A 22,857-nucleotide genomic window follows, 5' to 3' on the forward strand; every position below is an offset into this window, starting at 1 on the left:
AAGAAAAAAAGAAGCTTTTAACTCTCTTGCACATCGTATGTTTGATTCTCATTCTCTTTCTCTCTCAGTTAAAAAGCGCTGCTCTAAAAGCTAGTGCTTCCAATTAAACCTGTTGGACGATAACATGATGTTGTGTGATTTTTAACTTTGTACACCCCAGTTCAACACCAGCATTTCCAAATCTTTCTCTCTCTGTCACCATTCTCATGTGCAGTCCAAGAATAAGTCTCACTAATCAAAAGAAACTAGCCTAGTTTGTTTTCCACACAGCCAGTTTCAGAAGCGCGTGCAAGGTGTTAATTGTATAAGTTAAGGAAAAGGATAACCATGGAGAGGGTATTCATTGTTCTAGCACAAATAAAGAAGCACTTCTAAAATCCCTGAATAGGTGGATTGTTGGAGAGGTCAGAGAGGTAGGTTCAGTGGTGGAGATTGGGGAGGAGCCTGTTGGGAATTTACAGGATATTGGATTGGCTCAGGGGCAGTGGGCATGGCGGTCTGAGGCGTAGGCTTGGGGGTGGGGTTAGTTTACTTGTGGTGGGGTGGTCAGGTCAGGTGGATGGTTTGGGAAGTAGTGGCATTCGGGGAAGGGTTATTCAGGGGATTATTGGATGTTACAGAGATTGGAGGTTTTGTTGGGTTGAACAAGGATAATCACGGTGTGCCAGTGAGTTGAGTCTGGAGAAGGGGGAGTCCGTGGGGAAATCAGTTGTATACTAAACCAGGAAGTTGGACACAATTTCTATCATTTTCTGACTATCATTTTCTGGGGAGCTATTTAAGGAACAATTTGGAATCCTCCGAAAAGTCTAAGACTCTAAGTCAGTTTTGGGAATGTTTTCGAGGTTTCCAGATGCAGGTTAATTTCCTACTGGCAGTTTTAACTTCACACACAACTTACGAATGGTCGACGTGTCTTTGGGGAAATCTTTGTTTCTAATCATCTAGAGAATAAAAGATCTGAGCCGTTGTTATCTCTGTGGTATTCACTTACAGTTTCAGCCACTAGCCCTGTTCCACAAGGCACGTCCAGGACCAGAGCACTGTCCCGATCTCCGAGATAGACAGCGTCCAGAGTCTCCACACTGAACCTGGGAGCCTGGTAATCCATCACAGTCATGTGCTAAGGGCAGAAAGAAATTTCAGTTATGTACCCTACCTACTGAAGAGGGTCTGTCCCGTTCATATCTTGGAGCACAGGGTGAGTGGCACTGGCTCTGACGCATTAATTAGACTGGGGGATGTTTATCAACTGGAAGCATCGATTGTGATACTGCAGGTGGACAGTCTCACAGCTCACTCACTGAATCGACAGGTGAAGAATAGCCTGTTGGGTGACCCAACCCTAATCCAAATATGAACTTCTTGCATTGTGTTGATAGCATCAATACCAGCTCCATCTGAGCTCCTTCTTTCACATGCTGGTTCAAATTCTCTTTCCTGTCTTTATGTTCCATCTGATCATACGATTAACCAACCTCATTACTCTGCCTGAAACTGATTACTTCTCTATTCACATAAACACACTTAGTTGTAAGAGGCAAAATGAGCTCAAAGAGCAGAACAGAGATCACCTTAAACAGGAATTTTACTGGCTTGTAAGTGATTTCCAATGGCCTGGTCTTGGGCCTCCTGATTCATTAATATATATTAATAATCCTACCAGATTAGAGTGACAGTTAGAGGCAATGAGGAATTTACAAGAGCTAGGGGGTGCAGTTGCAGGGAGGGAGACAAACTGGAGATTCAGTCAGGTAGAAGGGTTACCTCCAGGAAAGGTAGGAGGGGTTGGCAGGTAGCGCAGGAGTCTTCTGTGGCTATCCCCATTTCAAACAAGTATACTGTTTTGGAAAATGTAGGGGGTGATGGACTCTCAGGGGAATGTAGCATGAACAGCCAAGTTTCTGGTATCAAGACTGGCTCTATTGTGATGAGGGGCACACCGAGTTTCAAGCGATCGATTGTGTCAGGGGAGTCTCTCGTCTGAGGCACAGACAGACGTTTCTGTGGCCAGCAGTCAGAAATCAGAATGGTTTGTTGCTTCCCTGGTGCCAGGATCAATGATATCTCAGAGAGAGTGCAGAATGTTCTGAAGGGGGAGAGAGACCAGCAGGAAGTCATTGTACACATTGGAACGAACGACAAATGAAGGGAAAAGGATGAGATTCTGATGAGAGAATATAGAGAGTTAGGCAGGAATTTAAAAAGGAGATCCCCGAGAGTAGTAATATCTAGGTTATTCTTGGTGCTGTGAACTAGTGAGGGTAGGAATAGGAGGATAGAGCAGATGAATGTGTGGCTGAGGAGCTGGTGTATGGGAGAAAGGTTCACATTTTTCAATCATTGGACTCTTTTTTGGGGGGGTAGAAATGGCGTGTACAAGAAGGACAGAGTGCACCTGAATACTGGCAGGAAGATTTGCTAGAGCTGCTCCAGTTCTACAATCCCTGATATGAGTCGAATGACCCTCTGCTGCACTCCTTGTATATTAAGTTTATTCTTTCTTAAATAGAGAGATCAATAATGTATGCAATACTCTTGGTGTGGTCTAGCAAAAGGGCCTATTTAACTGCAGGACAATGTCTCTACTTCTGACCTCAAATCATCTGGCTATGACAGGCAACATATTATTTGCCTTCAGAATTGTTTGCTGCACCTACCTATCTGCTTTCCTTCCCTAGTGTAAAAGGACACCCAGATCCCTTTGTACAGCTACACTTCACACTATATCACCTGTAAAATAATTCTTCTTTTTGTTTTTCACACTGAAGTTCATAACTCTAAATTTGGCCAAATTGTCCTACATTTGTCATGTGTTTGACCTATGATAATACTGTGATTTTTAAGAGGAATATTGTGTCCTGGACTGTTTTCTGAAGAAGGTTTTAAGTCGGAGGTGTAGACTTGCCTATTGAAAGCTCATAAACACCTTGTGCGACCTTGTCTTCTTCATAAGTTGGAATAATAGAAGCTGCCAGAGAACCAGGACTTTTAGTGTTAGTTTTTCAATAGCAGCTGCCAGGGTTATGAATGTGGAAGCTGTTTTTCCTCTCTCTTGGTTACAGCTTAAAGTTGTAGGTTCTCTTCCTGCTGCTAGTGTTACATGAGAGACAATCTGCTTTACTGAACTTGCCTTTGTCAAGGGTGTGTTTGTGGGATTTTGCTCTTTTGGAACAGTTACTGTTTAGTAGTTAAATAATCTATTATTCTGTAAGTTTTCCAATAGAGTTAGGTTATTCCAATTTGTTTTTTTTTTGTTATACTTTAACAATAGCATAAAAATGAAGTATATTTTGACTTATTCATTTGTGGGATTTGGGCATCGGTGGCTGGCCCAGTATTTATTGTTTGTCCCTAGTTGCCCTTCAGAAAGTGGCAGTGAGCTGCTTCTTGAACTGTTACAGTCTGCCTGCTGTGGGTTGACCCACAATGCCCTTAGGGAGGGAATTCCAGGATTTTGACCCTGGGACAGTGAAGGAACAGCGATATATTTCCAAGTCAGAATGGTGAGAGGCTTGGAGAGGAAATTGAAGGTGGTGATGTTCCCATGTATCTGCTGCACTTGTCCTTCTAGATGGAAGTGGACATGGGTTTGGAAGGTGCTGTCTGAGGATCTTTGGTGAGTTTCTCCTGTGCGTCTTTCAGATAGTATATACTGTTATGACTGAGCACTGCCGGTGGAGGGAGTGGATGCTTGTCCATGTGGTGCCAATCAAGTGCTTTCTCCTGGACCATATCAAGCTTCTTGAGGGTTGTTGGGTCTGCACTGGACCAGGCAACTGGGAAGTATTCCATCACACTCCTAACCTATGCCTTTTGAGGAGTCAGGAGGTGAGTCACCCGCCGCAGTTGTCCTACCTCCTCATCTGTTCTTGTAGCCACTGTGTTTATGTGGTGAGTCCAAATGAGTTTCTGGTCAATGATAACCCCCAGGATGTTGATTGTGGGGAATTCAGTGATGGTAGCACCATTGAATGTCAAAGGGTGGTGGTTAGATTGTCTCTTATTGGTGATGGTCATAGCCTGGCATTTGTGTGGTGTGAATGTCATTTGCCAATTGTCAGCGCAAGCCTGGATATTATCCAGATCTTTTGCATTTGAACATGGACTGCTTCAGTATCTGAGGAGTCATGAATGGTGCTGAACATTATGCAGTCATCAGTGAATGTCCCCAGTTCTGACCTTATGATGAAGAGCAAGTCATTGATGCAGCAGCTGAAGATGGTTGTGCCTAGGGCACTACACTGAGGAACTCCTAGTAACATTGAGAGTTTGCTGTTGATACTCATTAATTCCAGTTGTGCTTGGGCTCCTTGATGCCATACTTGATCGAATGCAGCCTTGATATCAAGGGGCTATCACATTCACCTCATCTTTGCTTAAGGTCAAGTAGTTTGACCAATCAAATTGCATTTGGAACGCAACACATTACACTTCCATTTAAAATAAGAAAATGTTAGGGTCGAGACTATCTTCTAAATATATTTCAAGGGGATGTGGTCTGGTTCATAACAAGGGGACGTGGGCTGGTCCATAACAAGGGAATGTGGGCTGGTCCATAACAAGGGAATGTGGGCTGGTCCATAACAAGGGGACGTGGTCTGGTCCATAACAAGGGGACGTGGGCTGGTCCATAACAAGGGGACGTGGGCTGGTCCATAACAAGGGAATGTGGGCTGGTCCATAACAAGGGGATGTGGTCTGGTCCATAACAAGGGGACGTGGGCTGGTCCATAACAAGGGAATGTGGGCTGGTCCATAACAAGGGGATGTGGTCTGGTCCATAACAAGGGAATGTGGGCTGGTCCATAACAAGGGAATGTGGGCTGGTCCATAACAAGGGGATGTGGTCTGGTCCATAACAAGGGGACGTGGTCTGGTCCATAACAAGGGGATGTGGGCTGAAAATGTGTTGCTGGAAAAGCACAGCAGGTCAGGCAGCATCCAAGGAACAGGAGAATCGACGTTTCGGGCATAAGTCCTTCATCAGGGCTTATGCTGGAAACGTCGATTCTCCTATTCCTTGGATGCTGCCTGACCTGCTGCGCTTTTCCAGCAACACATTTTCAGCTCTGATCTCCAGCATCTGCAGTCCTCACTTTCTCCAACAAGGGGATGTGGTCTGGTACATAAGAAAGGGATGTGGTCTGGTCCATAACAATCTGCACACTCAACTTCTCTAAATCACCACATTGCATTCTCCTCCTAGTTTGTGTCATCAGCAAACTTGGAAATGTTGCATTTGGTTCCCACATTCAGGTCATTTATTTATATTATGAATAGCTGGGGTCTGAGCACTAATCCTGGTTGTACACCACTACCAACATTGACTGGAAACCACAAGTTGACTAGTCATGTAAATACTGTAGCTACTAAAGTAGTTCAGAGCTTAGGAATATTGTAGCTCACCTGCTGTCTCCCCAGAACCTACAAAGCACAAGTCAAGAATGTGATGGAATACTTCCCTGGATGGTGCAGCTCCATCAATATTCAAGAAACTCGATACCATGTGGGACAAAACAGCCAACTTGTATGGCACTCCATCTAATAACTTCAATATTTACTCCCTTCAGCAGCCATACACTGTGACAACAGTATGTACCATCTACAAGATGCACTGTAGAAATTCACTAAAGTTCCTGAGACAATACCTTCGAAATCCATAGCCTTTAGCATCTAGAAGAACAAAAGCAGTAGATACATTTATAAGCTCCCCCTCCAAACCACTTACCATCTTGGTTTGGAAATATACCACTCTTCCTTCACTGAAACTGGGTCAGAATCCTGGAACTCCCTCCCTCAAGGCATTATGGGAATGTAATGGTACAGGAAAGCAGCTCACCACCACCTTCTCAATTATAATACAGGATGAGCAACCAGTGATGCCCACATCCTATGAATGACGAAAACATAAATAAATCTTTGGAAGAATTCTCATTGTGTTGTATAGCAACAAATGCAATGACAAAGCTGCTTTACGTTCATAAACCCTTGCAAAATCCGAGTCAAATTGTAAAATGCTACAGATTTTTAAGAAATTATTTGTCAACCCTCATTCCCAATGCTGCACATATCTGGGATTATCGACCTTTGGGAGGTCATTAATCCTGTTCATAGTGAGTCAAGAAGAAGCTGCATCCAGGGGCTTCTGATATAAACAAAGGAGGTAGGAGTATACTTAAGAGGGAAATCAGGAGACCAAAAAAGGGACATGAGATAGCTTTGGCAAATAGGGTTAAGGAGAATCCAAAGGGATTTTATAAATACATTAAGGACAAAAGGGTAAATAAGGAGAGAATAGGGCCCCTCAAAGATCACCAAGGTGGCCGATGTGTGGAGCAGCAGGAGATGGGGAGATACTAAATGAGTATTTTGCATCAGTGTTTACTGTGGAGGACAACCTGGAGGATGTAGAATGTGTGGGAAAAGATGGTGACATCTTGAAAATTTCCAATATTACAGAGGAGGAGGTGCTGGATGTCTTAAAATACATAAAGGTGGATAAATAACCAGGACCTGATCAGGTGTACTCTGAAACTCTATAGGAAGCTAGAGAAGTCATTGCTGGGCCTCTTACTGAGATATTTGTATCATTGATAGTCACAGTTGAGGTGCTGGAAGATTGGAGGTTGGCTAATGTGGAGCCACTGTTTAAGAAAGATGGTAAGGAAAAGCCATGGAACTATAGACCGGTGAGCCTGACCTTGGTGGTGGACAAGTTGTTGGAGGGAATCCTGAGGGACAGAATGTACATGTATTTGGAAAGGCAAGGACTGATTAGGGATGGTCAACATGGCTTTGTGTGTGGGAAATCATGTCTCACAAACTTGATTGAGTTTTTTGAAGAAGTAACAAAGAGGATTGATGAGGGGAGAACGATTGACGTGATCTATGTGGACTTCAGTAAGGCATTCGACAAGGCTCCTCATGTAGACTAGTTAACAAGGTTAGATCTCATGGAATACAGGGAGAACTAGCCATTTGGATACAGAACTGGCTCAACAGTAGAAAGCAGAGGGTAGTGGTAGTGGGTCGCTTTTTAGACTGGAGGCCTGTGACCGGAGGTGTGCCACGAGGATCAGTGCTGGGTCCATTGCATTTCGTCATTTATATAAATGATTTGGATGTGAACATAGGAGGTATAGTTAGTATGTTTGCAGATGATGCCAAAATTGGAGGTGTAGTGGACAGCAAAGAAGGTTACCTCAGAGTACAATGGGATCTTGATTAGATGGATTAGGGTGGTGCTGGAAAAGCACAGCAGTTTAGGCAGCACCCGAGGAGCAGGAAAATCGACGTTTCGGGCAAAAGCCCTTCATCAGGAATAGAGACAGAGTGCCTGCAGGGTGGAGAGATAAATGAGAAGGGGGTGGGAGTGGGGAGAAAGTAGCATTGAGTACAATAGGTGAATGGGGGTGGGGATGGAAGTGATAGGTCAGAGAGGAGGGTGGAGTGGATAGGTGGAAAGGAAGATAGGCAGGTAAGACAGGTCATGAGGGCAGTGCTGAGCTGGAAGTTTGGAGCTGGGGTGAGGTGGTGGAACATCACCAGCCTTCCTTCCACTATTACCAACCTTCCTTCATTTCCTAAACACCTTGTGAATATTTTAAATTAACCACTTCAGACAAGTTTTGACTCACCAAAGGAATTGAACATGTACCTTCTGGTCTAGAGGTAGGGACGTTATAGGAGTCCTCCAGACACATCAGGATTGTTCCTGATGAAGAGCTTATGCTTGAAACTTCAACTCTCCTGCTCCTTGGATGCTGCCTGACCTGCTGTGTTTTTCCAGAATCACATTTTTTGACTAGAAACTATATTTCCAGATTCTGTCTGAAAGCAGTTCACCTGAGAAAACAGCAATTGAACACTCAGGGAAAATGCTAGAAAATCTCAGCAAGTCTGGCAGCAACCGACAAAGGGTCAGTTAGACTCGAAACATCAGCTCTTTTCTCTCCTTACAGATACTGCCAGATCTGCTGAGATTTTCCAGCATTTTCTCTTTTTTGGTTTCAGATTCCAGCATCCGCAGTAATTTGCTTTTATTTAATTGAACACTCAGTATCCCTTGAGCAAAGTCTCTTCTCACCACAACATCATAACTGCCACATGATAAACTGAGCTTGTAACACCCTAATTTCAGCTACTGTACTCCATACATTTCGTATCTATGCAGTGTGACCCTGACTTAGAATTTCTCCCTTATTCTGAGTCCAGCTATTAACTTATTATTCTGTATTCTAATGCTAGCTGACTCACAGTAATTTGTGACTCACAGAATCCTGTGTATTATCGAGCACTATTGGTGTGAGAAATGCCCAAGCTTGAAAAGATCAATATAACATAAAAACTGGGACTACATCAGGAGACAAAAACTAAAGGTCAGTTTTAAGGAACTTCTTTAAGGAAGAGAAGAGGTTGGGACTAGAGAGGGAATTCCAGGGTTTAGAGTGTAGGCAGCTGGTGCTACGGTCACTAATGGTGGAGCAATTAAAATCAGAGATGTTTAAAACTTCAGAATTAAATGTATGTAGAGGGTAGTGGAGATAGAGTAGGTTACAGAGATAGGGAGGGATTAGCTCAGAGAGATTTGAAAGTAAGGATGAGGATGTTAAATTCAAAACATTGAATGTAGGTCAGGTAGTACAGGGGTGGTAGCTGAATATGATTTGGACTGACTGTATCTGACACTATAAAGGCTTCGGGTTTGTTCAAAATCTTGGTAATTGTATTGAAGAGTTGAGTCTGATCTCCAACATCTGCAGTCCTCACTTTCTCCTAGTTGTATTGAAGACTTGTGCCATGAAATAAGATGTGCCCCAAGCCAATCTGTTCCATTACTACTGCCAGATTGGCGTACTAGATGACAGCAAAGAAATTTGTTTAAGGATGTCTGTCCAAAGAAAGTGATGCCAATCAAAACTGACCAAACACCTTGTTATCAGTATACTCACGACCTATAGTAAAGTGATGGAAGGTATTACCTACATTGCTATCAAGTAGCTCTTAATCATCATAACCTGCTCACTGGCACTTGGGTTGGATTTGGCCAAGACTATTCAGTTCCAACTCAAATTACTCATCATTTAACATCTGCTATTTCTCCAAAAAAGGTAAAAAGAAAACAGAGCTGCATTCCGAGAGTAAGGTGAGAATGATTCAAGATAACATTTGACTGACTGTGGCATTGAAGAGCTTGAGGAAAACTGGAGTCATAGATTCATAGAGAGGTACAGCATGGAAACAGATGCTATGATCCAACTCATACATGCCAAAGAGGTATCCTAAACTAATCTAGTCCCATTTACCAACATTTGGCTTATATCTCTCTAAACCCTTCCTATTCATATACTCATCCTTTTAAAATGTTGCAGTTGTATCAGCCTCCACCACTTCCTCTGGCAGCTCATTCCATACAATCACCACCCTCTGCATGAAAAAGCTGCCCTTTTGGTCCCCTGTATATCTTTTTCCTGTCAGTTTAAACCTATGTCCTCTAGTTTTGGACTCGCTGACTCTGGGGAAAAGACCTTGGCTATTCACCCTATCCATGCCCCTCATGATTTTATAAACCTCGATAAAATAACCCCTTAATCAGTTAGTTAGTTATGTAGAGTTTTTGCTGGTTACTGGAACTGAAAGCTTGAGTTCTCTGCTGCTAGAGTGAAGTCCTACACAGACAGGCTTCCTCTTAAAAATCAAAAAGGGCAGATTGTTACTTTTGATGTTTCTTTCTACTGGACTAGAGAGAGACAGCACATGAGAATAAAACTGTATTACTGAATTGCCTTCACCAAGGATGTATATATGGATGCTGCCTATATTGGAACAGTTGATGATTAGCAGTTAAATAACATATTCACTTATTAAGTAAACCATAGAGTACAGTTATGCCAATTCTTCATTTTGTTGTGTTTTATCTGTGTTTTAAGAGTAAAGTGTGTAAACCAATCAAATCATACCTGGAACACAGCACCTTACATTTGCCATTTATAAAATATAAGAGTTAGGCTATCTCCATAATATACTTTGGGGGGGATGTCTGACATGGTGCATAACAAAGGGAAGTTGATTTCACACAAATGGCAGACAATAGCCATCTCCAATAAGAGGCAATTTAACTCTCTGCTTCACAATAGTTTGCAGTGCTAAATCTTGCGCTACCAACGTCCTGCTCAATGTATGTTCCTATTTTTTTCATGAATATACAGAATGTATTTCACTAACTGTATCAATATTGAGGTGCTGTGCAGCACCATTAGGAGCAAAATTATAGAATATATGGTTTTTAATATTTATTTTTAACAAGTTACATGGAATAAAGATTACTAAAGCAAGGGTTAATTATTGGTATGGTATATTTAAGATGTTAATTTGAATATAAAACCAGCTAACAAGAAAATTAACAGTACAACATTTTCAGTTGCCTTTTAGAATTGTGTATCTTTTATTTCATTGTGACATACCTAAAAATGATACATTTTCTTGACTTAGAAAGTAATATTTTATTAGGGTTGATGCAAATAATGAAATTAGTTTTATGCTTTCCTTATGCTTGAAATTAATAACACTTAGCAACATGAGAAATCTTCACAGCTTATCTCCTGCTCACTGCTTCCTCCCTCCAGGTCACCACCTGAACCCTCCTAAACCCTCCCACTTGCTACATCCATCCTGAACTTTCACCTCACCAAGTGAGAGGGTGGATGAGCCAAGGGGAAGTGACAACCAGATGAGTTCAGGAGGGAAACAGAGAGGCAGGACAAGCAGTAAGCAGGCGGGGTCCCTACAAAGACGTGAGAGAGGTGGCAACCAGGAAGGGAAGTAGTAAGCAAGTCTGGTGGTGAACCATTAGCAGTGATAGCAACAGCAAAGTATGCAATACCTGGAAAACAGGTCAATGGCACTACAAACACACAGCTCAAAAGGAACTTAGATCCTGATTGCTACCACTAACAAGAAACTGAACTGGACTAACCATATAAATACTGTAGCTACTACAGTTTGTCAGAGACTAGGAACATTGCAGTGATTGACTCACTTCCTGACTCCTAAAAGCATACCCACCATCAACAAAGCACAAGTCCTGAGTGTGATAGAATAATCCCCACTTGCCTGGATGAGTGCAGCTCCATCAACACTCAAGAAGGCTGATGACATTGATCAACAAGTGGGTTCTGATATTGAATGTGATACTGTTTCCATCACTGAGACAGGGCTGAGGGAAGGATAGGACTGATAGCTCAACATTCCAGGATACCAACATTTCAGATGTGATGGGGGGGGGGGGGGGAGAGAGAGAGAGAGAGATAGAGAGAGAGACAGCGGTAAGCGTTGGGGGAGCATTATATTATTGGTAAAGGAAACCATTACAAGGAATGAGTGAGGGCATCCAAAAAAGGTCTTCAAATGAGGCAATCATGGTAGAGGTTAGAACTAAAAACGAGGTGACTACCTTGTTGGGATTATACTACGGGTCTCTCAAAAATCAGAGGCAGGTAGAGGAGTGGATAGTAGGCAAATCACAGAAAGGTGTGAGACAAACAGCCAGTCAAGTGGTTGAACTTTCAGTAGGAGAGCACTTTGGGGATAGTGACCACAGTGTTGTAAGCTTCCAAAGAGATAAGGATAGTGCAGAGGTAAGTGTCTAACTCAGGGGAGGGTTGATTTCAGTATCATTTGACAGGATCTGGCAAAGGTAGACTGGGAGCAGCTACTTGCAGATAAGTCTACGTTTGGAAAGTGGGAGTCTTTTAAAAGTAGTATAGTGAGAATTCAGGGACAGTGAGCTCCCCTAAGAGTGAAGGGCAAGGTCCGGGGAATCATTGATATCAAGGGATATAGAGGGTTTGATAAAGATAAAACGCATATGTCAGATGCAGTGCATTCAAAACAGCGGAAGCTTTTGAAAATATGAGGTTACTCAGAAAGGAAATTAAGAGGGAAAAGAAGGGTCCCAAAATATCTTTGGTAGATGGCATCAAGGAGCAGGCTCAAAGGGCTGAATAGTCTACTCTTCCTCCTAATATCCATGATTCTATTCACCCTAAGGTTAGATGCCCCCCAGAGCTGTTCACAGTGCTGTCAGTGTGGTCTAATTCCTTTGTACGAATGAAGGACAACTCCTACCTCCTGGTATTCTATTTCTCAAAATGCAAATGGCTAGCATTCCATTAGACTTGCAAATTTCTTTCACAACTGTTTCTGAAATTTTAATGAGCTATTCAGGTCATTCGGGAGGCTGAGGGGGTAATTGAGAGGAGTGACAGGGAGGTAGTCACACCTCAGGTACAGTCAGGGAACGGAAAGGGGACTGGCAGACAATGCAGGGATCTCCTGCCCTCAATAACAAGTAAACCATTTTGGATACCGTTGAGGGGGATCGACTTATTAGGAATAGTCAGCATGGCTTTGTGCAAAGGAGGTCTTGTCTCACAAATATGATTGTGTTTTTACAGTAAGTGATGAAGATGATTGATGAGGGTAGGGCAGAGGATGTTGTTGACACATACTTTACTATGTCATTTGACAAGACCAGTAGGCCAGTCAGAAGATTAAGTCACATGTGACCCAGTGTGAGTTGGTAAGTTGGATACAAAATTGGCTTGGTCACAGAAGATAGAGGGTTATTGTGGACAGTTTTTTTTGACTGGAGGCCTGTGATCAGTGGTGTTCCAAAGAGATCAATGCTGGGACATCTACTGTTTGTAATATATATATAAATGATTTGGACAAAAATATAAATGGTCTGATTAGTATGTTTGTGGACAAGTAAAAAAGTGGCAGAGTAGTGGACAGTGAGGGTGGTTATCAAGGGAGACATCAGGATATAGATCAATTGGAAAGTTGGGCAGATAAATAACAGATAAGTTTAATCCAAAAATAAAAAGGTGATGTGTTTTGGGAGGTCAAATGCAAGAGGAAAGTAGCCAATGACAGGACCCTTAGAAACATTGATATACAAAGGAATCTTGCGGTCCAAGCCCACAGCTCCCTGAAAGTGGCTACGCAGCAAATAAGGTGGTAAAAAAGGTGTACAGAAGGCTTGCCTTCATCAGTTGGGGCACTGAGTGTAAATGTTGGCAAGTCATGTTGCAGTTATATTCGTCTTTAGTCAGGCCATATTTGAAATCTTGTTTGCAGTTCTGGTTTCCACACTATAGGAGGGATATGAGGCTATGGAGAGGGTCCAAAAGAGGTTTACCAGGATATTGCCTAGATTGGAGTATATTAGCTGTAAGGAGAGATTGAACAAACTTGAATTGTTTTTGGTAAAGCTTAGTTAGAAGTTAGAATCTTCATCAGAGGCTTAGGAGTGTGGTGATTATAATGAGGTCAGCCAGGTGGACCTCGTAGGGGCTGTTAACTTGGTTCAATCAGTGATCCCTGGATGACAGATATAAACAGGAGCGTGTCACCCTGGGCAGGTACTGGGGTGGGCTGCCCTAGAGGTGGTTGAAAGGTGCTGAGGGTGGTTAGCGAAGCCGGAAGGTGGGTAGGCCGTCCTGACTGCTGCCACCCCGGGCGGGTACCGGGGCGGGCTGTCCTACAGGTGGTCGAAAGGTGTGTCAGGGTGGACCGAGAGCTGGAAGGTGCGTAGGGGCGAGCTGCCTTAGAGTGGTCAGAAGGTGGGAGGGACAGGGGTTTGCTGGGTCTGTATTGTCTGCACTTTTGTATGTAACTGGATTGTCCTTTTATGTACAAATGTCATTGTCACTGTCTTTTATATGTGGAACTGGGACTTGAGGTTTGTCCTCATCTCCCTGTAAACTGGTTGAACGGTAGGATTTGGGGCCTGGCTTAGCTGCTCCTCTCTCTTGTAAAATTGCTGTTGTATACAGCTGTAAATGTTAACTGATTTTTGTAAACTGTTTTGTAATTTGTTTAATAAAATATTACAAACAGGAAAAAAAATAAACAGGAGCATAATTTGAGTAAAGATTCATGCACCTTGTGTCTTTCACTGTGTCTCACACCTGCACGCACACACCATGGGTGCTGGGGAAAGAATAAGCACTACCGCAGTTAGACGGTAGTGTGGGGGTTAAATAAAACAAAAGGAGTGTCAGAAAAGAAAAAAAGGAAAATAAGAGAAAAAAATAAACAGGAGTGTCAGGGGAAAAAATAAACAGGAGTGTAATTTGAATAAAGATTCGTGCACCTTGTGTCTCTCACTGTGTCTCACACCTGCACACACACACCATGGGTGCTGGGGGAAAAGAAATAAGCATTACACCGGTTAAGCAGTAGTGTGGGAAAAGAAAAAAAAAACAGGTGTGTCAGAGATGTTCACTCTGTGAGCTGGCTCTGGGGAAGCTGGATCCAGACCAAGGATTTTCATGTGTAAATAAAGGGTGACTTAGTGATAGGCTACCAGCCTCTGTGGAATTATCTTACATCCATTGTCATGTGTGAGAAAAAGAAAAAAAAGATAAAAAAATAAAAAAAATAAAATAAACAGCGTAATTTGAATAAAGATTCGTGCACCTTGAGTCTTTCACTGTGTCTCACACCTGCACACACACAACATGGGTGCTGGGGGAGTAAAAAAAAGAAAAAATAAATAAACAGGAGCATCAGGTGTTCTGCTCACACTGAGAGCTGGCTCTTGAGGAAACAAAAGGAAAAAATATATAAACAAGAGCATAATTTGATTAAAGATTCATGCACCTTGTGTCTTTCACTGTGTCTCACACCTGCACACACACCATGGGTGCTGGGGAAAATATAAGCACTACCGCAGTTAGGTGGTAGTGTGGGGGTTAAATAAACAGGAGCATTTCGCTGTATCTCACAGTTAGGCGATAGTGTGGGGGTTAAGAGGGAAAAAAATAAACAGGACCAAAAAAGAAAAAAAGACAAAAATAAATAAACAGGAGTGTCAGAGGTTAAAACAGATAAACAGGAATGTTTAAAAAAAAGGAATGTTTCACTGTGTCTCACACCTGCACACACACAACATGGGTGCTGGGGAAAATATAAGCACTCCCACTGTTAGGCGGTAGTGTGGGGGTAATAAAATAAAGAAAAAAATAAATAAATAAACAGGAGTGCCAAACTTACTAAAAAAACAGGAGCATCAGAAGTTCTGCTTACTCCGAAAGCCTGCTATAAGGAAGCTGGATTAGTGTCAAAGACTCTTTACGCGCGAATAATGGGTGACTTGGTGGGGATTACTGGCCATTATTGAGTTATTTCAATGGCAGCCTGAGAGATGTATACAACATTATCAGAGGCGTGGAGAGATTGGATAGTTGGAGTCTTTTTTCCAGGATACAAATGTCAAGTAGTAAGGGCACAAGTTTAAGGTGAGAGGGGTAAAACTTAAAGGAGATGTGCGAGGAAGGTTTTTTACTTGGAAGTTGGTAGATGCTTGGAATGTGCATTCCAAGGGGAAGTAGTAGAGGCAGATATGTTAGCAATGTTCACAAGGGATTTAGACAGACCCATGAACAAGCAGGGAATAGAGGCAGAAGCACTATATGCAGGCAGATAAGATTCATTTGGAATGGCATCATGGTCAACGCAGACAGTTGGTTAAAGGGCTTGTTCCTGTCCTGTACTGTTCCATGTATCTATCTATTTATTGTAACAATGTCAGTCTTGGTGCACAGATACAGTCGCGCCTCGACTTACGAACTTAATCCGTTCCGGGACCCGGTTCGTGAACCGAAAAGTTCGCAAACTGAATCAATTTTTCCCATTGTTCGGATAGCATAAGAATGCTTGGACATAGCAACGAACGCTGTTCACAGCGCACACGCCAAAGACGAACTGAATGAGATCACGTGGGGCCTGAGAGCTTTTGCGTTTAACAAGCACGTAGCAAAGCAGGACAATGAAACCATGTGGTCGTACACGGGCTTTTTGCGTTTGTACCTTTGTTCGTACTTTGAATTTCGTGCGTATGTTGAAGCAAAATTTTATGTACAATCCTGTTCGTAAACCGATTTGTTCATGAACAGGGACGTTCGTATGTCGAGGCGCTACTGTAGTGGGGAAATTCTTCCACTCGGGTCAGTTGTATGAACAATAAAATGAAACAGTTTACCTGCTCGTAGTCCTGAGCCCAAGAGTCATAAAAATTAACTTTTTCTTTTGTTTCCATGTTGCTGTATAAAGTGAGGAGACGTGCATTGACCACATCAATTCCAGGCTTTTCCATCTCTGGAGAAAAGGACATGAGGTGTTACAGCAAAATATTTTGGATAAGTTCCTTTATTCTAAATCGAAGGGTTTGAAGTGAGAGAGGGTACAAACACAGAAATTGAAATGGTATAAGTCCATTCACTCAAGGTACAAATTGTGCACTGTCCCATCGTCAGATATTGCTTTAAAATTTAAATGTAACCAAACAAAGTGAAATGGTCACGCTGCTGTGATCAGAAATGTCTCACCTGCTCTTTATATTTATACAACCTCAGTGTAAACCCATACACACCTCACACAGTCTCTCAACAAAGAAACAATGGCACACGTCTTCGGAAGGTGATGACTGACTGTTGAGTTTTCATACTCCAAAGGCATATTATGCGATCTGGAACTGAATCCGTTGATGAGTAACCGATTAATGTGAAGGAAGGCTAGGCAGAGATATCCAGCATATGTGTCCAGATCAACTTGTTCAGCAAACAAATTGGGAAATTGGAGTTTCAGTAGAGTTGTCAACAGTCTAAAAGTATTAAAAATGGATCCCCAAGTCATTACTATTTGCAATTTAACAGGAAACTTTAATCAAATGAAATAAAGTAAAAGTATTTTAAATTTTTTTTTCAATATTTATATTTTTTTAGCACATAAACATTGGAAACTGACTAAATAGTTACTTGAATAACAGTGGAGCTTATGTGATTAAAACTCCGGGAAACATCCTTTTGGTGTTAGCAAGCCAATTCAGAGAGACAGTGACACAATTCACTGCCCAGTGGTGTAATCCCCACAGGGATATAACTGAAAGTCTGCCTGGTTAAACATAGAAACAAAAAGTAGGTGTGTGAGCCGGCTTTTCAAGTCTGCTCCCACATTCAATCTGGTCGTGGGTCAAGTCTAAAAAAAGTTCAAAATCTTAAAAAAAATCCATCTCTTTTTTGAATATATTCAGTGATTTGGCCTCCAGAGCCTTCTGGGATAGAGAATTCTACAAGTTCACTACCCTTTGAGCGAAGAAATATTTCCTCATCTCAATCCTTAATGGCTTTTCCCATATCCTGCGAATGCATCTCCTTGTACTAGACTCCCCACACACGGAAAACACCTTCCTTCTATCGAAACTGAGCACCCTTGTTAGAGTTTTATATATTTCAGTCAGATCCTCTCTCAACCTTCTAAACTCTAGTGAATACAGGGTCAGTCACAACAATCTCTCCTCATGCAGCAGTCCAGCAACTTGGTATCAACTCAGTAAACCTCCTCTGCACTCTCACTATAACAAATGTATCCTTTCTTACGTAGGGTGACCAAAGTTGCACATAATACTCCAGGTGCAGTCTCAGCAATGCCGGATACAATTGCAGTAAAATACCTTTATTTGTGAATTCAGTCCTCTTCCAATGAAGGCCATTTGTCTTCCTAGTTGTTTGCTGCATCTATTCACTTTGATTGGTGTACAAGGACACCAAATCCATATGTACATCCACATTTCCTAATATATCACCATTTAAATAATGTTTTTCTGCTTTTCCCCCCTGAATTATAAAGCCTGGCTTTTACCTACATTGTAGTGTTTTTATTGCCATGTGTTTGCCCACGCACTCAACTTGTCTAAATCACCTTGAAATCTCCTTGCATCATTCTCACAACTCACAATCTCCACTAGTTTAGCGTTGCCAGCAAACTTGGAAATGTTGCATTTGGTTCCTTCATCTCAGACTTTTCTCGATCTAATTAATAGATAGGAGCCAAGCACTGATCCTTCCAATAGTCATGACTTGCCATTTATAAAAAGTCCAATCTATTCCCCTCCATTTCCTGTCTACAAACCAATTCTTGATCAATGCTCACATAAACTAAAATAACTCCACAGAGGCTGGTATTCTGTCACCAAGTCACCCTTGATTTACACGTGGAAAGTCCTTGAACTGATCCAGCTCCCTCAGAGCCGGTTCTCAGAGTGAACAGGATGTCTGACCCTCCTGCTTCTTGTTCTTTTTTGGCCCCTAGACTGAGGAGACCATTGTAACATGCCGTCTTTGACTGTTATCTGGTGTCACTGGGTCCAGAAATGGTTGTGATGGCCCTTTCGTTTCCCCCATCACCACCAGTTGTTTCAGTTTTGCCAGGACCAGATCTTTCCACGTTCAAAATCTGATATTGTCAGCTGCGACTTGAGGCGTGTCCAGAAAATTTAAAAAACCTTTCGGACTTTCCTGTGGCGCTACCATCAGTGGTGTATCTACCACTGGGAGGTGGCTCAATACTTCCCTATTTACTACTTAGACACCTGAATGATTTTCCAATGTGTAATTTTATGTATTTAATGTTACAGCCCACCGCTGAATTTGTCCTGAAGCTATGGGAAGTACTGCCTTGTCCTGTTTAAATGGATCCAGCGGGGGTTTGTTGTCCATTATTATTACAAATATATATGCATAAAAGAATTTTGATTAGATTAGATTGGATTCCCTATAGTGTGTAAACAGGAGCTTCGGCCCAACAAGTCCACACCGACCTTCTGAAGAGTAACCCACCCAGACTCATTTCCCTATATTTCCCCCTGACTAATGCACTTAGCACTATGGGCAATTTGCCATGGCCAATTCACCTGACCTGCACATCTTTTGGACTGTGGGAGGAAACTGGGGCACCCGGAGGAAACCCATGCAGACACGGGGAGGATAAACTACACACAGACACTCGCCTGGGCTGGAATCAAACTCGGGTCCCTGGCGCTGTGAGGCAGCAGTGCTAACCACTGAGTCACTGTGAAGCTCCCTGACTCCAAATATGATCAAGATTAGAGTGGTGCTGGAAATGCACAGCAGGTCATGCAGCATCCCAGGAGCAGGAAAATTGATGTTTCAGGCAGGAGCCCTTCATCAGGAATGAGGCTAGAAGCCTCAGGATCGGAGAGATAAATGGGAGGGGATGAGGCTGGGGAGAAGGTACCTGGGACTGCAATAGGTGGATGGAAGAAGGGGTAAAGGTAATAGGTCCCTATGCAGATTCCCCTGGTTCTGGAATTGCTGAGTAAAACTGATCATGTCTCAGAATTAGAGGAGGCTTGTATGATAATATTCCTTAATTAAAAGGAATATTTAGGCTCCTAATAACTGAAAAAAGCTGTGGGTCCACAAGCTCTCAGAAGAGCTATTCATTGCTTCGCTTCTGCTCCAATGTCATTTGCCCAGAAAAGGTCATGCATATTTTTCCACAGAGTGGGCCCAGCCTTCAGCAGCAGGATTGAAAAAGACAAGCTTTCCAAGTAATGGCATGATGCCAGAGTTGCTAACCCTCAACTGAAAGATAACTGTTGAGGCCAAATTTCTTCAGGAGCGTGCTTTTCTCTCATCGCCACTGAAATACCTCCACAGAGGCAGGTATGCCATCACCAAGTCACCCTTTATTTACACATGGAGAGGCCTTGACAGTGATCCAGCTGCCTCAGAGCCAGCTCTCAGAGTGAACAGGATGTCGGACATTCCTGTTCCTATTTGCCAGTCAGGGATCACTGATTGGACCAGGTTAACAGCCCCAATCAAGGAACTCATATTCTATGCAGTCCACTTGGCTGACCTTGTTTCAGTCACTAGATTAATCCCAGCCTATTGGGGTGATATGTGCCTTTCAGAGACATTTGTTCTTTCCTGTTTCTCTTCAAGAAGAGTGTTGTCAACCTGGTGATGAGGTGTTTGCTCCATGGAAAGCAGAGTAAATAGCTCTGGCAATTTTTAAAAAAAAATTAGACAGAAGAAGCAAAAGTGTTGTCATGCTCACACAGATCCAGAGTTTGAGTTTTGCTTTCACTTGTTGAAGTTGGGCTTTTTTGGAGTTGCCATTGCTAGATGCAGCTCTCTCTGTGCTGCTGCAGAAGTTTCAGTTCTCTCTCTGCTACCAGGTTCATTCTGATGGTGTTCCATCTCCTGGGCTTGACAGCGATAGATATCTACTGTGCTGAATTTGTCTTTGCCAAGGGTTATTTCTAGGATACTGCTATATTACAACAGTTGTTGAGTAGTTGTTAAATAATATATGATTTTGTTAAGTATTTTGAGAGAGTTAAAGTTGTGCAAATTCTTTTCTTTTTTAGTTGCATGTTAACTGTGGTGTAAGAATAAAGCGTGTTTTGCTTAAAGCCTTATAGCTTGACCAGTTGAATCACATCTGGAACATAGCACCTTGCGCTTAGAGTCAAACAGTCATACACCACAGAAAAAGGCCCTTCAGTCCAACACATCCATGCTGATCAGATCTCAATCTGGCCTAGTCCCATTTGCCAGCCTTTAGTCCATATCCTTCTCAATCTTTCCTCCTCATATACCATCCAGATGCCTTTTAAATGTTGTAATTGCACCCGTCACCACTCCTTCCTCTGGGTAGCTTGTTCCATTCATGCACCATCCTCTGCAAGAAAAAGTTACCCTTCAAGCCCTTTTTAAAAATTTCCCCTCTCACTTTAAACCTGTTCCCTTGAGTTTTGGACTCCATCATGCTCGGAAAAATACCTTGGCTATTCACCCTATTCATACACCTTTGTAATGATTTTATAAGCTTCAAAAGGTTAGACTTCAGCCTCTGACACTTTAGGGAAAATAGACCCAACCTACTCAGCCTCTCCCTATAACCTAAAGCTTCCTGTCTCAGCAATATCCTTGTAAATCTTTACTTCACCCTCTCAAATTTAACAATATCCTTCCTATAGAAGAGCAACCAGAATTGTATGCAGTATTCTAAAAGTGGCCACCAATATCCTGAACAACCACTACATTACATCCCAACTCCTGTACTCATTATTCTGACCAATGAAGGTAAGAATGCCATTGCCTTCTTCACCAGCCTGTCTACCTGCAACACCACTTTTAAGGAACTATGAACCTGCACCCCTTGGTAAGTTTTGCTCTGGTTTGCTTTACCAAAATGCAATACCTGACATTTATGTAAATTAAACTCCATCTGCCACTCCTTTGTCCATTAGCCCATCTGATTGAAGTCTGATTGTACTCTGAGATAATCATCTTCACTGACAACTATACCACCTATTTTGGTGTCATCAGCAAACTCACTAACTATACCTTCTATTTTCACATCCAAATCATTTATATAAATGACAAAAATCAGTGGACCCACATGGCACACCACTGGTCACAGACCCCCAGTCTGAATAGCAATCCTCTAATACTACCCTCTATCTCTACCTTCAAGCCAATTTTGGATCCATTTGGTCAAACTCCACCTTGGATCCCATGGTGGACTAACTATACTAACCAGTCTACCATGCAGAATCTTGTCAAATCCTTTGTTGCAGTACATATAGATAGTGTCTACTATTCTGCCTGTATCAATCTTCTTTGTCACTTCTTGAAAAGACTTAATCAAGTGAATGAGACATGATTTCCCAAGCACAAAGCCACATTGACTATCCATAATCAGCCCTTGTTTTTCCAAATGTAAATCCTGTCCTTCAGAATCCCCTCTAACAACTTACCCACTACTTTCATAAGGCTCAACAGTCCATAGTTCCCTGGCTTCTCCTTGTAGCCTTTCTTAAACAATAGCACCACATTCACCCACATCCAGTCTTCCAGCCCTCACCTGTGGCTCTCGATGATACAAATATCTCAGCAAGGGACCCAGTGAAGTCTTCTCTAGCTTTATCTACCTTTATACATTTTAATACCTCCAGCACCTCCTCTTCTGTGATATGAGCTCTTTTCAGGACATCACTATTTATTTCCCCAAATTTCCTGGCTTTCATGTCCTTTTCCACAGTAAATACTGACACAAAATATTTGTTTAATATCTCATCCATCTCAGGTTCTAATCCTGTCAAGGCAGATGGTGAAATTTGAAATCAATAAAAGAAACCTGGAATTAACAGTCTAATCGTGACCATGATCCATTGACGATTGTTAGGGAAAAACCCATCTGGTTCATTCATTTCCTTTAGGAATGGAAACTGGCCTACATGTGACTGCAGACCCACAGCAATGTGGTTGACTCTTAACTGCCCTCTGGGTAATTGGGAGTAGGCAATAAATGCTGGCCTAGCCAATGACGCCCTCATCCTCCAAATGAATAAAATAAATTTATCAGAAGCCTTCTGAAAAATCCAAAAACACCTTGTCCACTAGTTCTGCTTTATCTACTTTACTAGTTGCATCGTCAAGAAACCCCAGTTGATTTTTAAATGTTCTGATACCATGTCTTTTATAACAGACTCTAGCATTTTCCCTAATACTAATGTAGGCTTTTTCTTTACACTTATGCTGGTCATTGGTTTTACTCTGGATATCAATAATCCAAAACAATTCTAACAACAGGATATGCACAATGTTCTTAATTAAAGCAAAATACACTGCAAGAAAATTGCAGAAAATCTTATCCATACAATGCTTACAATCACGCGTTTACCCATGTACATCGACTTGACCGAAGGTCACACCAGAATAGGTGACCAGGCAGTTGTGTCCCAACGTGCAGCTATTGATCAGATGACTCCTATTCCTGAGCTAACTAACTATGCTGTGAGGCAAGCTTTCTTTATATCCTTTCCTTACAAGCTGTCAGTGTTTTCAAACTCTGACACTATCCAGTCTCCAGCAAACGATCAGTTTAGCTGATGGCAAACATCACAAACATGTCATTTACCACTGCCTGTTTCGTTAATTATTTAAGAACACAAAAACTAAGAGCAGGAGAAGG

At 42.2% G+C, this 22,857-nt stretch overlaps 1 protein-coding gene across 5 annotated transcripts in view; it reads right to left on the reverse strand.

Annotated features, from left to right (window-relative positions):
* Positions 1 to 22,857, reverse strand: part of LOC140467087 (methyltransferase-like protein 27) — an 80,311-nt gene that overhangs the window by 13,670 nt on the left and 43,784 nt on the right. For 2 of the 5 annotated variants that reach the window (XM_072563149.1, XM_072563146.1), the window contains exons 1-3: positions 16,442 to 16,554; positions 16,052 to 16,167; positions 995 to 1,123 (exon numbers count right to left, since the gene is read on the reverse strand). In XM_072563149.1, coding sequence (XP_072419250.1) covers positions 995 to 1,123; positions 16,052 to 16,165 — 243 coding nt within the window. In that variant the 5' untranslated portion in view covers positions 16,166 to 16,167; positions 16,442 to 16,554. Of the gene's footprint in view, positions 1 to 994; positions 1,124 to 5,731; positions 5,871 to 16,051; positions 16,168 to 16,397; positions 16,555 to 22,857 lie in introns of those variants that run through there. The other 3 variants (XM_072563147.1, XM_072563148.1, XM_072563152.1) reach the window with 3 other exon arrangements.

The sequence above is a fragment of the Chiloscyllium punctatum genome, chromosome 45, assembly GCF_047496795.1.
Source record: "Chiloscyllium punctatum isolate Juve2018m chromosome 45, sChiPun1.3, whole genome shotgun sequence".
NCBI classification, from domain to species: domain Eukaryota; kingdom Metazoa; phylum Chordata; class Chondrichthyes; order Orectolobiformes; family Hemiscylliidae; genus Chiloscyllium; species Chiloscyllium punctatum.